This window comes from Magnolia sinica, chromosome 7, assembly GCF_029962835.1.
Source record: "Magnolia sinica isolate HGM2019 chromosome 7, MsV1, whole genome shotgun sequence".
NCBI classification, from domain to species: Eukaryota; Viridiplantae; Streptophyta; class Magnoliopsida; order Magnoliales; family Magnoliaceae; genus Magnolia; species Magnolia sinica.
Window position 1 is genome coordinate 42682861 of NC_080579.1, and position 17716 is coordinate 42700576.

General features: G+C 41.0%; 1 protein-coding gene and 1 pseudogene across 1 annotated transcript; both read right to left on the reverse strand.

The window, feature by feature from the left end:
• Nucleotides 1-878: 878 nt before the first annotated feature.
• On the reverse strand, nucleotides 879-9967 carry LOC131250621 (protein MOR1-like; annotated as a pseudogene).
• Nucleotides 9968-13173: 3206 nt separating this feature from the next.
• Nucleotides 13174-15593, reverse strand: LOC131251307 (G-type lectin S-receptor-like serine/threonine-protein kinase At2g19130). Its single transcript, XM_058251952.1, has 2 exons — nucleotides 14793-15593; nucleotides 13174-13794 (listed from the first exon to the last, which is right to left on the reverse strand). Exons 1-2 carry the CDS (start codon nucleotides 14938-14940, stop codon nucleotides 13445-13447), a joined length of 498 nt encoding a protein of 165 aa, XP_058107935.1. The 5' UTR covers nucleotides 14941-15593; the 3' UTR covers nucleotides 13174-13444.
• Between the last annotated feature and the right edge of the window lie 2123 nt (nucleotides 15594-17716).

A 17716-nucleotide genomic window follows, 5' to 3' on the forward strand; every position in this document is an offset into this window, starting at 1 on the left:
AATCCCCAGATCGGAAAACTCTAGAGCAAACACTATACCAAAATCCCTATTCTGAATCAGTGGAACAACTTCCAACGGACAACTCAAAAAATTAGGGACGGTTGAAAACCGTTCCGAAATTTTCTTCAACCGTTCCTGAAGTAGGGCGTCGCAAACGATTAGCGACGGTTGAAAACCATCGGAATTTGTTTTTTTTTCCCATTAGATATTATTTTTCATTTAGAACCTGTATTTTTTTAAATATTTGAAACTCAAATAATGTATGTTCCAAGTGGGACCCACTTTACAACAGATGATCATGTGTTTTTATTTTATGTTCTTTGGGAAAAATTGCATCAAACAGGAGAAGAAATAGAAGATTATTTGAATTTACCTTCACAACCATGCTACTCGGCCTCCCGCTTTGATTAGAATTGATACTAATTGCAATTCAGGAAGTAATTGTTAATTATAAATTCATTAGAGTATTTCTCTCACACACACACACACACATACATATAATATTATACATTATATAATTGGGTTCAGGTCCAAAACAATGGCCAAACCTGGACCAAAAGCCATTTAGTTGCACTCATACCTGGCCCATATCAAGATGGGTTCAGGTACCCGTTAGGCATACCATCATCCCATTGCCACCCCTAACTTTCTTATATTTCTCCTTTTCTTGGATTGGCTTTGATTGTGGACTGAGCCAATGCTGCAGTATTTTATGGGCCGATAATTGAAGAGGCGGCGATTCATGCGTGCAAGATCTCAGCCACTGAACATAATACTTACCTTAGTGAATTCGATAAGACATTTGACAACTAGATCTGAGAATTTCTGATTCCTGGCCGAAGTCTCAACGGAGGCTGTTGATGGCCATCTTGAAGGGTCTAATGGCTGCTATCCTCGAGAAACAATGATGGCATTGATTTTCCATGCTTGGGCTTTGAATTTAGTGATGATTTTATATGTACAGGGGAGAGCTGTGAAGAAAGTGGTAGAGCTACAGGGGGAGGGGTTGGCATCAGTAGGCCTGAAGGTGTCTTTCCACCAGCCGCATTTTTCTCCACCTAACATGCACAACAATGACAAAAGTTCAACCCCACAGGCAAAACTCATCTGTTATCTGATCCTCACTGGGCGAAGAATGGTAATATGAAACAGGCCTCTCCTAACCTGTGCTAGCCCATCTAGTATATATGTGCAAAATGCCTCGCTTGCATTCTGAAGCTGAGCTGATATATCAACCTGTAACAAAATGAAAATGAAGTGATGTTTTTTTTTAGGGGCAAAAGGAGATTTCATTAAAAAGAGAAACTGGAAGGGGGGAAATCAGACCGCTGAGATAGTGAACTGAAAACCCCAGCTACAACAACAAAAAAAAAAAAAAACAGCAAGGAAGAAACAGAGAGAAGAGAGAGCCCGCAGGAAAATCTGCGCCACTACTCCCCGGAAGATCTATCGGGCGTGAAGGGAGTCCCGCTGAGATTAACAGACGCGCAGGCCCATTCGATCACAAGCTGATGAACTCTGTTCCTCACCCAAACCACCTGATGAGAGACATCTCTAAAGCAGCGGCTATTTCTTTCTTCCCAGGTAGCCCACCAGGCGGCCAGAAGGGCCATTCTCCAAACCGAAGAAATGGCTTTACCGAGGGAAACACCTTGCCAAGCTTGAAGAACACCATTAGTGGATCTAGGAGAGACCCAGGAAACGGAAAAGGAAGATAGGATATAAGGCCAGAATTGCTGGAAGAAGGGGCAATGGATGAAGAGGTGATCTGTCATTTCTTCATTGGACATACAGTATACGCAAATATTAGTGAGAATCATGCCTCTTTTTCTCAAATTATCAACTGTTAGCACTTTCCTTTTGGCAACTAACCAACTGAAAACTGCGATCTTGGGAGGGACCTTATACTTCCAAATGTTCGCTGTGGACACTTCCTCTGATGTTTCAAGACTTCCTCTCAAAACATCAGTATAGGGATTTCACTGAGAAAGTCCCTTGCCGTCTAAAGTCCAGATGAGAGAATCTTGCAGCTGAGGGTTAGGACGACACGTACCGATCCGCTGAAGGAGGGCCACATAATCAGCAACTTCCCAATCGTACAAATTTCTTCTACAAGGAGGGAGCCAGACCGCACCATTACTTTGAAGAGAGTAACAGTCCGCCAGTGTAACAAGAGGATTTGGGGCCAAGTGGAATATGGCCGGAAAATCGTCTTTAAGAGCCCGTGATCCCACCCAAATGTCCTCCTAAAACAGCACTCTGTCACCTTTTCCTATAGAGAAACCAATATGCCTAGTCACCTGCGGCTTGAAAAGAAGAACAGCAAGCCAGATAGTAGAAACGTTGTAGGAGGAAGCGCTTTTAGTCCACCAGCCTTCAGGAGACTGCCCGTACGTACTTTTGATTAATCTATTCCATAGCAACCCATTATCTGAGCCAAGTCTCCACCACCACTTACCGAGGAGGGCCCAATTCATGGCTTTGAGATCTCTGACACCTGCCCCTCAGTCTTGAAACTGTTTACAAACTTCTTGCCAGCCCACCAGATGAAATTTCTTTCTATCCTCACTTCCGTGCCAAAGGAAATCATGCCCGAGTCTTTCGAGAGTGGAGATGATCTTCGCCGGGCATTTAAATAAAGAAATATAATATAGGGGGAGGTTTGAGAGTGCCGCTTTGATCAAGGTGAGCCGTCCTCCTAAGGAGAGATACCTGTATTTCCATCTGGCAAGATAAAACTCAAACCGGTTGATCACTTTGTCCCAAAGAGCCGCCGAAGGCTTGCCCAAACAAAGGGGAAGGCCGACAAAGAACATGGGGAGGGAACCTGACACATTCGAAAAAGTCAGCAAAGTTATTGGTATCGGCCTCACTGATGTTAATGCCAAACATAACCGACTTGCGCAGGTTGACTTTTAAGCCCGACACCACTTAAAAACAACGGACGGAAGTAAGAAGGTTGCTCACTTTTTCCATGTCAGCTTCACAAAACAGGAGCGTATCATTTGCATATTGAATATGGGATATGGGCTGACCCATATCTTTAATCTGTATACCTCCAATTATTCCTTCAGTCTGCCCTCTAATCAGCATATGGGAGAAAGCCTCAGCCACAATGAGAAATAAGAATGGGGAGAGTGGGTCCCCCTGCCGCAGCCCTCTGGAGCTCCTCATCTGCATATTGAATATGGGATATGGAGAATATAGCTGATCCAACACACGCCTTAATCCAAGCTAACCATCTAGGGCCGAAACCCATCCTCGTTAGCATGTAAAGAAGGAAATTCCAGTCTACATGATCATAGGCCTTTTCGAGGTTGAGTTTACATATTATCCCTTTAGCCCCGGACTTGTGGCTGGAGTGTAAACATTCAGAAGCAATGAGAGCACTATCAATAATTTGCCTGCCCGGGATGAACGCATTTTGATGATGGGATATGAATTTATCCAGAACCCCCTAAAGACACGTAGCTAGGACTTTGGCAAGGATTTTGTATGGGCCACTGAGGAGGCTGATCGGTTTGAAATTATGGAGAGCATCGGCCCCCTAAACTTTTCGGGATAAAGGCAATGAAAGTAGCCCTTAACGGTTTGTAGATGGTTCCTCTGTCATAGAATTCTTGAATGAAGGCCATAATGTCCCCCTACAATAGCTCCCAGAAATGTTGAAAAATAAAATTGGAAATCCATCGGGACCCAGGGCTTTATCACCTTCCAATGACTGGATCGCAATCTTGACTTCGTCGATGGAGAAAGCAACTTCCAGGGCAGCAACCTCTATCTCAGATATGCAATCAACAGGCATGAGATCCAGCTAGGGTCTGCGGCAGTCATTAGCAGTGAGAAGATTGGAGAAAAATCTGATGGCTTCATCAGAAATCTGACGTTGGTCTTCAGTTCACGTCCCATTGATCGACAAGCAGTTGATCTTGTTGATTCTCGCCCGAGCACTTGCCATAGCATGAAAGAAACGAGTATTTCTGTCACCTTCCCTTATCCATTTACATCGCGCCTTCTGCCTCCAAGAGATCTCGTCTTCAAACACTCTGCCGGAATAGTCTTGAACAAGCTCAGCTCTTCTACCCCAAGTGGCACTATCGATCGGACCAACTTCACCCGCTGCATCAATATCTTGGATTTCTGCCAAAATAGCCTCAGTTTCAGTCTGTCTTTTGCGCAGAAAGTCTGATTTCCAACTTCTAAGCTTCTCCTTTAGGAGAAAAAGCTTTTTACTGAGTCTGAAACCCACATGGCCCTCCACCATAAAACCTTTCCACCAATCAGAAATAAGCTGAACAAAGCCATCTATTTTCAACCACAATATGTCAAAATGAAAAGGCTTTGGGCCCCAGTTAGCCTCCTCCATAGCTAACATAATTGGCACGTGATCAGACGTTGGCCGGGGGAGCGCCGACTACAAAATGTGGGGGAAAGCTTCTATTCAATCTCCAGAAACTAAAAACCGATCCAATCTGGCCAAGGAGGGGGTAGACCGTTGACTTGACCAGGTAAATCTGGCACCAGTGAGGGGCAGGTCCAACGCGTGTTTGTTGATCCAGCGCGAGAAAGACCACATAGCAGCAGTGACTCTACCTGCATTAGACCTCTCTTCCGCATATCAAGTAACATTGAAATCCCCTCCAATACACCACCGTCCTTCAAAAATTTGCCTGGCTGCATTTAGATCCTCCCAGAAAGCTGACCTTCTGTCTGCAAAATTAGGACCGCAGACTGACGAGAAAAGACATGAGAAGTTGGACCCCACCTTGTGGAGAACGACCAAGACCGAAAATGCACCTATCCAACTGCACTCCATAGACCAGAGAGCCGCATTCCAGGCAATAACAATACCTCCCGCACTGCCTACCGCTTCAGAGGACACCCATTTCGCGTCTCCCACCTTCCAGAGGGATCCCAGGAGCTTATCCAAGAAGACCTGGACCTTAGTTTCCTGCAAGCAAATAATTTCAGCCTTGCTTCTACCCGTGATGTCTTTGATCAGACTACGCTTCTGCTTCGATCCCACCCCTCTGACAGTCCACGAAAGAATTCTCATCTAGGCACTAATCTTCCCTGGCGACTGCCTCCAAAAATTCCCTCTGATTTATCCTTAATGAGAACTGGGCTGGATTGAAGACTCTGAAGTTCTCTGTTCTTGACTGGTTTAGAGGAGCTTTTCCTAGGAGATTTCAGGCTTAACATGGGCCAGCCCCGAGATTCAATACAGTGAAAAAGAGCAAGAAAATCTTCTGGGTGATCCCCAAAAGAGAGGCCCAGAGACCCACCAATGTGGCCCATAGCATCCCTAATCCAGCGTTTTCTCTGAATAGAAACCACTAGCTCGGCTTTCTTAGCTTCCATGTCCTTATCGGCCACATGAGGCATGCTTCCCATTCTTATCTGTAATGGTTCGGCTTTAATTACCTGGCCTCCTTCGGCTTTTTGAAATAACGACACCAGCGCTGAGTTCGACCTGGTCTCGGAGCAAGAGCGAGGGGAGGAGCTGAATTCAGAGTTATCACGTTCCGTAGAAGGGATGGAGGCTTCAGATAGGGAATCAGAATGATCTGCAGGTTCCAGGGCCATCAGGGAGGATTCGCGGGGAAGCACCGTGGCCTCGGAGTCACTTGCGGCTTCTAAGGGATGGACTACACAGCATTTGATTAGGGGAAAAGGATGGAGCGAGAGGTTTAGATTCAAAGGCTGAAGTAGAGGGGCTGGGTCCTTCTCAATAGAAATGAGGGCTCAAGAATAGGAAGGGTCGCGGGGCCCCGGATGGTCTCCATCTGTCTCAGGGAGACTGGAGCTCTCGACAGGTGGAGCGACTAAAGCAAGGGCGCTGGCATCGAGGTACGCCTGAGCGCTATCAGAAATACGTTCCGCCGTCCACGTGTATGCCAAAAGCCTCTCATGATCATCCGCCCAACACGCGTCCGGGAGAGGCGAGTCATGTCCACCTAGATCAGCCCGACACGTGTTCTCCTTATCTCCATCTGGCATGAAGAGACGACACGCTTCCGGAAGAGGCGAAACATGTCCACCTTGATCTGCTCTGCACGTGCACTCCTTATCCCCATCTGGCATGACGAGATGACACACGTCCAGGGAAAGAAGAGCAAGACTCTCTGTTTCCACCATCTGCCCTACCGCATCTGCAGCATCCACTTGGTTATCATCTTCAGGAGATAGGTGACACCTGTCCCTACTGGGATATGGTGGTTCTGAGGAGCACCGATCCTGGTAGGCCTTTTGAATCGGTACTCCAGGGGTGCATCTGGATTGAACACCTGCCTCCTCATCTCCATGCACTCTGAGATCGGGGGGCTTCATTTTCACTTCTCGAGACCTCCAAAGGTCACCCCATCTAGGGAGCGGGTCGTCCCTACTTTCCATCTGAATGGGATGGGAGATGAGATGATCTTCTGCCTTAACCTGAATGACAAATGGGAACGGCATGCCCTTTCTTCTTCGGACCAACACCCTGAGAACCCCCATCTCCTCCCTTGAGAAAGATTTGGGGTCCACCTGGATGAGGGTTCCGAGCCGTGATGCCGCGGCAACAAAAAACTCCTTGGTCCAAAGCTCTAGAGGGACCAGCCAGATTAACATCCACACTTCTTCGAACCCAAACATGGAGAAGTCTTCCCACCTCCGGATGGAGATAATCGGCCCATCCTTGAAAAGTACTCCTGCCATAATAAATAAATCTATATTGCAATCCAGGTTGGCCTTGATCCATAGCTCGTTAAAACTGATAGGTTCGATTGAGTAGCTATCGGTTGGGACACTGCAACTATCTTCGAGCCATTGACTGACTTGCGAGATGGAAACACCCTCTCTGGTGATGGCGACCACCGAGTTGATTAGGGCTTTCTTAGCTTTAGCTATGGACGATGAAGTAACAAATATGCAGTTCTCGTCCCTATTCTTTGGTTGTATAGTTTCTTTACCTTTTCCTGCTGGTCCATTCCGCTGACTTTTGGATTTCCCCCGCTGGGGTTATCTCGCTTGTTGAGGACTTCTTTGAAAAAGCCCCTCTGCAGGTTGTGACTGGGCTTAGGGTTTCTATCGGTCTTCACCTTGGGAGAAGAGGGAAGTTTCCTCATATTGCCCAATCTAAATCGATGTTCCGGCCCAAATCGCGCCCTGTGTACCTGCATCTTCTCACCCCCGAAGCTTACACCATTTAAGGTGTGGATCGCCTTGTGAAGTTCACTCTCGGAACCCATCCTAACCAGGGCGAAACCCTGCAGGGATCCATCACCCTTCTTCCTTGGCAGAACCACATCCATCACAGTACCTGCCCTTCCGAAAACTCTAGCGAAGTTGATTGGAAGCCACCCAGCGGAAAGCCCTTAACAAACAGGGTTGGATAGCTGGCTACGTCTCTTTTGCGCTGTATGGGAGTAGGTCTCCTCCTGGGAAGCGTTTTCTTTGCTACAATAGTCCATTCGTCCTTACCAGTAGTGGGTAAGAGGGACGAAGATCCTCCCTGTTCTTCTACCGATTCAGCACCTATCGGGAATTTTCCTCTTGCTGATATTCTCCGTGCTAATCCATTTTGATCCCCTTGCACGAAAGTGTTATGATCTACTTCCACGTCCTCTCCGCCCTTGTCTTCACCTGCCGTCTACGTCTTCACCTGCCGTCTTCGTCTTCACCTCGCATTTGTGAATCTAATTCAATATTCTTTGAAAATGAAGTGATGTTGGCACCTGAATATCACAGATCAATGCCCCAACCACTACATGAATTATTACTTAACAAAAACCAGCCAGCTCTTGAACTGAGAAATCGTTTCCCCTTCTTCAAGTAATATCACATGGGAATAAACAGGAATGCACACAAATACATGTGTGCACTTGCTACCTTTGGGTACAATTGAGTGATACGGTAGAGTTCGAATAGACCAATGGTTCATGTTGGTTTGTCGCCGATTTTCTTGAACACTGCAGCAATTCTTGCTGTTCTTACAAGAAGCCCAACAAATAAGTGCTCTGAATCAGTAGCAAAAAGAGGCTAATCGTCATTAAAATCAAACTCCCAAATGAAAGCAATGAGAGTAAAAATTACAACATGCTGGACAAAACCAATCCAGCCAAAGAATTTTGAGCATCAATGAATGTACCTTCAATTGTGCATCTGCAGAATGTGTTGCAGGTGATGGACCGTTGGGAGCAGAATCACCCCAATGAGTTTGGCCAACTGCGCCAGATGGGGTCAACATTCTAGCTGCTGCAAGAGTCTAGTATACACGACCGAAGATCAGACCACTCACGATGATGCAGTAACCAACAAGTGTTACTGTGTTTGAGCCTACCTGAAGATTAAGGTCAATGTAGGCGAGTATGATAGGTTGAGGTTCAGTATCTATAGGGACCATGGAAAGATGGCCTTTTATTGCTGTTCCTTGAAGCTTAACGAGCTCATGTAGAACAATTTTAACCATTCTCAGTGGTTTGTCATCCGCTCCAGCTCTGACCATATTTCACATGATGTCAGGCTACAAAACTAAAATCAATAGCCTAAAAGCTATGTATAAAAAAGGCAAGAGTATAAAAAATGTTTACATAAATAACAAGCTATACCAAAAAAGAAAGAAATAAAAAGACATACCTCCCTGCATCAAATATTGTACTCTGGAGAACCTGGTAACATTCTGGATTTATGAAAATTTTCTTAACTAAATCATGACACTCGTGTAAGATCTCAGCCACAGAACATGATGCTTACCTTGGTCAATTTGATAAGACATTTGACAACCAGATCTGAGAATTTCTGATTCCTGGCCGAAGTCTCAATGGAGGCTGTTGATGGCCATCTTGAAGGGTCTAATGGCTGCAAGAGATTGATCAGAACAACAAATGGTGACGTCCATTCAGCATTATCCTGGGTACACCAGAGAGAGGAAGAAGAAGCGGAATACCCCATATCGTATCAATATCTGAAATCGTTCAAGTAACTGACATATCAGAACCTCTATTCTCTCTTTCAGCCCTACAAATTTACCAGAAACCCAAGACATCAGTCAGAAGAAAAAGAATCAGCCATAAGTAGGAATCTACCAATTTACTTCATCCAATCCTGAAATGCACAGAACAAACCTAATCCAAAAGCAACTACAGTGAAGGACTGAAAATCAATTTTGGTGTACCAAATTGGGTCGATTCGAGCTGATACAGCCGTATTCGTAAATGAAACCAATACGCATCAAGTGATACATGCTGATTTATGGTTTTGGACAATACTATAAATCTTGGTTATTTAATGTATAAAAAGTAGAAGGAAAAAAATCTTAGCCATCCTATTTTCTCTTTTTTAAAAAAGGATACCCCAATACTTCAAAATAGGTAACATTATATCACGTTCAAACTTCAAATGTCTTTACCTGAAAATATCTGTGTAACATAGTCCATACACAAAATGAGAAGTCCGAATAGAGAACAGACTAAGAGCATTTTAATTTCAAGTTATTAACTGTCCACCCACTCGGAAAATCTAAAATAATGAATCTACGACACCACTCACAAGAACTCATACACGCAGAAATGAAAAAATCAATAGCCATCCACATCTTCTCACTAGAGAAACCAACTCCATAAAGGGTCCATTTGGATAAACTACCGAATTGAATTGTAATTTCCTGAGCTCTGAATTGCATTGCATTACTTTTAAGTTGGGCCCCCAAGAAACAGAACTAAATTCGATGGAAATGGGAACCTGTTCTTGGTCATGTAATGTCAGATAAAAGCTGGAATCTGGTTTGTATACATATCAATATACTTTTTATAAAAAATGGCTGCCTTAGAAAGCACCGTATTATATCTACCCATCCACCAAACAGACCACCATCCTCCATAAGTATATTATTCTGCACTGCCTTTCTGCAAGTAGAAACTCCAGTGTGAAGAAAATGCAAATATTCATGAATTCAAAAATAAAATAAAAATTGTAGCTGGTGGACATATCATTATAATCACATCATTGTCTCAGCTACCTTGTTAAAGGTAAATGTGATCTTTGCTTCCAAAAATCTCAGTATATCCACCACTATTTTAAGTTCCTATTTGATGGCCAACAGTGAATGCTCAAGGTCACCAGATAATTCTTTAAATCCATTTGTGGTCCATCACCTACTTGTTACTAGGAGGTTTCGAAGTCTACAAGGATGCTGTTAGGAAGGGAGCTTGCGCTGAAAGATGTCTCCAGCATTAAGGGTTTGCCAGGGGTACAATCTGTTGTATAGGTAGGTAGGCTATCTGAGATCTCCACTCTATTTCTTCTCCTAGATTTTTGTTGTTATGTGAATGGGCTTCTTGGATTCCTGTCAATCAAAGATTGAGACTTATAGCTCCTTGAATTGAGAATTTCTGCAATTTGGATTCTTAAGAGATAAGGAAAAAGACCCAAAAACCAAATGGCTTTAAATTTTCAAGAAATCCAAGCTTTGATTACATTCTAACAAGAACACCCAAAAATATACATATATAGAAATATAAAAATTTCAATTCAAAAACCAAACACAGTTCCAAGAAATGCAAGACTTTATATAATTCTAGTGAAAACAAAAATAAAACCCAGAAACCAGAAAAATCAGAATGGCAAGAAATCTCAACCTTCGATTAGAACTTCAAGCCGGAAAAATCAAAATCTCCAGAAAAATCCAACCATTTGATCAAATCCAAATGGACATTTCAGGAAGAATCAAAAGCCCAACAAATACAAACCTTAGTAGAATTCATTCTACAAACTCTAGAAATGATTCCACACCCATTTTTTTATAACCAAATTCACATTCCAAAACACTTTTATAAGAAAACTGAAAATTCAAAAATATCTCGTGAAGAATCAAAAGCCCAACAAATACAAACCTTGGTAGAATTCATTCTACAAACTCTAGAAATGATTCCACACCCATTTTTTTAAAACCAAATTCACATTCCAAAACACTTTTATAAGAAAACCCAAAAATCAAAAATATCTCGTGAAATCGTAGCGATCTGCATCTCTCAACTTCAACATCATTGTTGGACCTTTGAAAACCTTAAATCTGTTGTGCCAAACTGCACCAACCGAGAACCTGTCTCCAATATAATCCCCTCAAGGCCTTCTTTATTTGGCAAAAACCAAAACACGTGTCAATGACACTAATGAGAACAAGTTTCAAACAAAAGATGATGCTAACCAAAATGAAATTTCATTTACTAATGAGAATAAGTTTCAAACAAAAAATGATGCCAACCAAAATGAAATTTCATTTACTAATGAGAACAAGTTTCAAACAAAAGATGATGCTAACCAAGATGAAATGTCATTAACCGTATGATAGAAATAAGAGCATATCTATAACTCCCATTAAGCTATTGTTTGGTTGCACCAAATACATGCAAAATTTGCAACACAGTAGACTGATTAATCATGAATTTCATGATGTTTGGTGCAACCAAACAAACTTCTATAAAAAAATTCATTTTTTTCCAAAAATTTTGTAGGTAAAAGAAGAAAATGACAAAAGCAGGTAGTGGATTGGGGCCTGAGGCCTGCCGGCGGGCCCTTTTCCAATCTGTTCCAGCTTCTGTTTTCTTTCTCCTTTTGTAGTCTTTTCTCCATATGATAGGTGTGGCCTATTTTTTCTGTGGGGCCCACCCGAAATTCCAAGTTGTAAATTCTCTTATATCAATATATATCAGGTGGAGAATCCCACCTTTTAGAAAAAAAGATGCGGGCCTCACCCCGCCATGACGACGATCGATTCGATTGTTGAAAGAGAAGTGTTTGGGAGGAAGTATCTGGTGGAATCTTCCGGACAATTGCTGATGGTTGAAAGGACATTTAACTTTCACAAACATAAATGGAGCTTTGAGATTTTCAGGGTGGATGTGAGCAAACACCAGTTGTTCCCTTTAAAAGCTTTGGGAGATGTTATGTTGTTTTTGGGGGTGAATTGCTCAATGTCTCTGTCTGCTCGAGATTTCACTGGCTGTGAAGGGAACCGCATTTATTTCGTCGAAGTTGACGAGGAACGGTGCGATAAAAGGCGGTTGCGGGCCCACAATCTTGTTGTATACAATGTAGAAGATGGGAGCATTGAGACACGTTACAAGATGGGTTTGAGTTGGATGTGGTCACAGCCCACCTGGCTCATACCCAAACCTTATTAGAAGAGAAAAAGAAGACTGAGAAATGTAAGGAGCCATGTGGATGACTATAGAATTCTTCATTTGTAAAGTGTTTACAGGTAAAGAAATTATAGGGGGTGCTTGGATGCTTGTAATTTAAATTTTATATATATATATATATATATATATATATATATATATATATATATATATATATATATATATATATAAGCAGGTAGAAGTAATACCTTTACACAGTCAGTATCAGAAAAGGCATCTTTAAACTTTAGTTCCAAGCTTCCACAGCAAACAAGGAAAGACATGCATGAAAGGAAGGAAAATGACAGATGAAGCACACTATCAACGGAGGGTTGTCACCAGATCAAAAGTACAGGTCACTGTCCACGTACAAAACTAAAAGCCTTAGCAAACTTCACATTTGTGGACCCTCTAATTCCTTCTAACTGAACCACCCATGTGATAAACAAGGCTATCCAAGTTGAATAACTGTTTCATGTATGAGAGATACCTACTAATCTATCAAATACCAAGCAATGTCTTATGCAAAAAAAAAAAAAAAAAACCCTACAAAATGTTAATTGATCAAGCAGTTAGCAGGAAAGAAAAATCAGAAACAATGATGGTGATGAGGAATAATGAAAAGTCATAGATTACAAACAAGCTTTGAAACCTTTCAATATGTAAATATTTACATGATTGATTTTGATAATCTGTATGAGAATTGATGATTCTAAAGCAGCAGAATTTGTTTTTCTATAGCATTCAACTCCATTTCCATAAAATGCAATCCGGGCACCCAAAAAAAAAAAAAAAAGCAGAGATCTGCATACATGCAATCATGCAGGATCCGTTTTATAGGCAGCAAAATCAGGCCTGCCCATAGGTCCACCAAAAAAAAAAAAGGTTGATAGAAATCTCAGAATCGAAATTCTGACTAAAACATGTAGATAAATCAATTATAGAATAAGATTACTGGTAAAGGACTTGTAGAAGAATCAAACCTTGTCATTGTTGTTTTTCTAATCGACAAAAATTTTGAGAAGTAAAACCATACATTAAAATTGATTGAAATAATCTCAAAAAAAAGGCTTTTACTTTTATTTTCCATATCAATTAAACCGCAAAAGCTTACTAACTACTGGAAGTTGGATAAAAACAAAAATGAGAAATGATCACACACAAATGCACCCAAAAAAAGAAGAGCATAGCCAAACGAAACCACACTGATTTAGATTACCAAACCATCTGGTACCGTCCATTGAATGTGAAAGCTGACCATTTTCCTTTTTAAGTGATTTAGATTACTAGACCATCAGTATGATATCTGGTAATCTAGTCCTGCTTCCAGTGTGAGAGGTTATCGTCTCCTTATTGTCTACAAGATTTTGAAGAAATCTCGGAATCAGTGGCACACTCACCTCTAAAACACCCTCCAGAATTTGAACAACCTGACCCATCAATGGTCGAGACTCCTCGTTCTCTTGAATACACCAACAAGCAACTCTGCAAGCTCTGTTGAGTTCTTCCATGTCAGTAATCCCCTCCAATATGTGGTCTAATAAGCAGAGGACATCACCTTCTTTGATCTTGCCTGCTGCCCAAACAGGGAAATACCCAGCCTCAGAAATTTTAGATTGCTTCGTGTTTCTATTGCCTGATACAAGTTCAAAAATCATCATTTCGTAGCTGTGAAAGAGCCAAATGCCAACTAAAACGGAAATCATATCAGATGCATAGGGGGCAATCAAAACCAAATTGTTTATATAGAGGAATATAAATTTTTTCATGCAAGATATGTATTGTGAATTTACCAAAGACCAGTTCTTTGTTGAATGGCAGAATCTAACCTCAATCTTGCGACACTTTCACCATCCATTAATATGTTGCCAAGTACTTAGAACATCTCTTTACAGGACCAACTTGCAACAATTGAAACACCCACTTACATTTCCAATAGACTGAACATGTAATAAAGGCATCTGAACCACTTTCAACCTCCAACATAAATGATTTCAAGGTTTTGTGATATCAGCTTGCAGCCATTCAACACTCAGAATAAGACTATATAAAAAGTCTCAAAAAAATTGCGAGGATTTGAGGATGCCTACAAGGTGTAATAACACCGTGTATCGGGCATGCATGACAAAGCACATCCAATTTCCAGAGAAACCCGTACATTTGCATTGGGCTCATTAGTCTCACCATGATCTCTTCATACTCAAACCATTTTACCCAGTAACTAGCTAATGACTACATAGATCAAGCACAATTCTCCACAAAATCACATATCTTTGGCATTTTAACAAACAACTCCCCTGCATTTTTTCATCAAAACTTCACTGCAGAATTTCTAGCAAAAGTAAACAGAAAATGAAATCCTTCATTCGCCAAACAACAGATTCAGAACTAAAATCCCTTCAAATTCACTAGAAGAAAGAGAAATAAAACAGTATCAAAGTGAAATACACAATTCATATAAAGAATCCACGGAAAAGAATTCATAGAAAGTGAAACCCATTGAAAGAAGCAGAATTTTGATGTACAACCATTTAAAGTGAAACCCATTGGGTTATGATCCATCCTCCACTAGTTCAGCTAATTTGACGGTCTGGATTTCTATAAATCTATGCCACATGTTGGATGGATAGTTACCACTGTTTCTAAAAGAGTGCTGAACAACGAGAAGAGTCTGGCGCTTGAAACGGTTGTTGATGTGATCATTGACATACGAATAGTAAGATCCAGGAAGTCGCTGTGGGGCGCACTGAAATAAAGGGTGATCATTGAGATGACGTGTCATCTGATAGATTTAAAAATGTTGACTGAAGATGTCGATTGCACGGTACATCTCCCCTCGAGATTGACCGGAATCCTGTACGGCGCCTGTTTCAAGCCGCCCGTAAAAAACCCAAGCTCTCAGGGACCCACCATATCGTATACGTGAAATCCATTCCGTCCATCAGGTTTGATCCTCGGTGATAGTATATAGGGATAAAAATCATCCAGATTCACAAATCAGAAACGGAGACTAAGACCTCCGACGAACTTCGAAGGAAGTGAATTTCTACTCCAAAACTAGCAAAATCCATGAAACCGCCAATGCTTTTGAAGAAATCTATCAATCGGAAGCAGTTCCAGAGCACAGTCCCTAAACCAAGAGAGAACTCACCAGGAACCGTGAATCGCGAGATCTGGAACCGGATTCGAGATCCTTGCTCGAAACCCTATACCTAGCCACTCCACCCGGAATATCAAGAGTGTTTTCCTTCTAGAAGATCAGCGGCTGCGATTTGTCGAAATCTAAATATATCGGGAAGGAAAGTGACGGAGATCTCGAAATTCCTGTTTTGACGCTTTGGAACTCCCAGCCATTGATGGCCGAACAGGGGATTGCAGTTACAAATACAACGAGTCAAAGATTCTACGACACGATCTACAACACGAGTACAAGGATACGGGCCTCGTGTGATTACCACCGTACTAAATGTTTTATACGAAATTAACAAAGGAAGAGATTGTAATTATTGTAATGTTTAATCCACATTTTATACTTTGTTTGTCAAATTTCATCTTGTCAAAACATTTTCAAATTTTTTCAAGATCAAGGGTCAAGTTTAAATTCAAGTTCAAGTTCAAGTCAAACTCAAGTTAAAAATCAAGCTCCGTCTACTAAAGTTCTAGTAAAAGATAAAGCTCTTGTGAGAAGTTCAAGTCTTTAATATACTTTAATTCTATGAAGTTCAGCCCATACAAGTATTATAAACTCTAAAAAAAAATTAAATTAAATTTAGGTGCTTTCAAAATATATTTAAAATTAGATTTTTATACTTATAATTGATTGAGTTTCGATCAGCCTAAGAATTTCTCAACTAGTCTTAGTTCTAGCTGAAGTTAAAAAGAAATTTTGTTGCACCTTCGACTAGTCAAGTGGATTCCTCGACTAGTCAAAGGACACTCTTCAAGCGGTTGAGAGTTCCTCGGTTTGAAGTCCAACAACTAAAACCGTTCAGATTTTGGCATCCTTGACTAGTCGAAGACTACCTTCAACTAGTCGAGCAAGGCCTTCGACCAGTCAAAGATTCGTTAGATCTTATCCCGCTCAAATTTGAAAATCTATTGAAACTGAATCTGGTGCTTGTGCCAGTCGAAGTAACAAACTTTTTTCCTATAAATTGAGGTTCTTTCTCAATTTGAAAATGCAATTCAAGTCTATCAAAGTCCTTCTGCAAGAAAGAAAGAAGCATCACTTATTGTCAAGCTATTAAGCGGTATTTATAAATTATTTTATAGATTTTTTATTTAATTTGTTAATCTTTAATTCTATCATTCTGATTCTAAAAAGAGAGAGAATACTCTTCTTTTTGACATTTAAAATAATTAATACAAGTAGCCATTGTTTTAAATCTAATTAAAATTAATAAAACCCTGGACCTTTTCTATTGGACTAAATATTGAGCATTCGACATTCAAGAAAAGCGGTTCTACGACTACAGCTTCTTTCTACAGTGAAGATAAGTATACATTTACATTTTGTATTTGGTTTTTCTGAGATAGCCGGAAAATCTCAATGTTGGTTTTTCTGAGATAAGCTAGAAAATCTCAGTGAGGGTTTGTGTTTGTGATAACCTAGTAAAATCACAACTGTAATAGGTTTTAAGGTGACCCTGTGAAAACCTTATTCATAGTGAAAGCTAAAATTACGTGGTTAGTAATTTTGGGAGTAAAGTAGGTGTGGCTGTTTGAGAACAGTTATAGATATACCGAACCACTATAATTCTTGGTATTGTGGTGAATGCTTTTATTACTTTTGTGGTGAATGATTGTAATTTATTTTATACTGAAGTGGTAAATGTTTATAATAGATAGTTTTATTTACTCTTGCTTAGTTTGAAATTTTGATTCTTATCACATTCGTGAAATAAGGCTGTCCTACCTAAACTTGTTTGGGTGAAGGTTGTCCTACGAATTAGTTTGGATCAACGTTTCAATACTAGTGCAATTGAGATCTTTGATTTATTTACTTATTCAGCACTTTATTCGATTATTTGGTATGGTCCTATTCACCCCCCCTCCCCCCCCCCTTCTAGGACTTCTTAAGTTCGCTCTTTCATTCAGTCCACTCATATGGTACATCCTTTTAAAGTAGATTACATAAAGGACGAGTGAGATGACAAAAGTCCTTTATGAATCGTCTATAAAATTCGGCGTATCTTAGGAAGGATCGCACATCACGAACGCTCTTGGGTGGAGGTAGGTTAGTCAATTTTTCCCTTGTCTACCTCAATTCCCTTAGACGAAATTATGTGTCCAAGCACAATTCCCTTGGGAACCATGAAATGGCATTTCTCCTAATTCAGAACCAAATTCTTGTCCTCGCATTGCTTCAACACACATTTAAGATTTTCCAAACACTCGCTGAATGATGGAGCAAAGACAGAGAAGTCATCCATAAAGACTTCTAAATATTGTCCCACCATGTCAGAAAAATACTCAACATGCATCACTAAAAAGTTGCAGGGGCATTACATAGTTCGAATGACATCCTTCAGTAAGCAAAGGTGCCAAATGAACATGTG

What these genes read in the sequence shown, in the direction of transcription:
- LOC131251307 (XM_058251952.1), bottom strand. Translation starts at nt 14,940, where the DNA reads ATGACACGTCATCTCAATGATCACCCTTTATTTCAGTGCGCCCCACAG. An exon ending in GCACTCTTTTAGAAACAGTG is followed by an intron (nt 13,795 to 14,792) that starts GTAACTATCCAT and finishes AACTTGTATCAG; the next exon opens with GCAATAGAAACACGAAGCAA.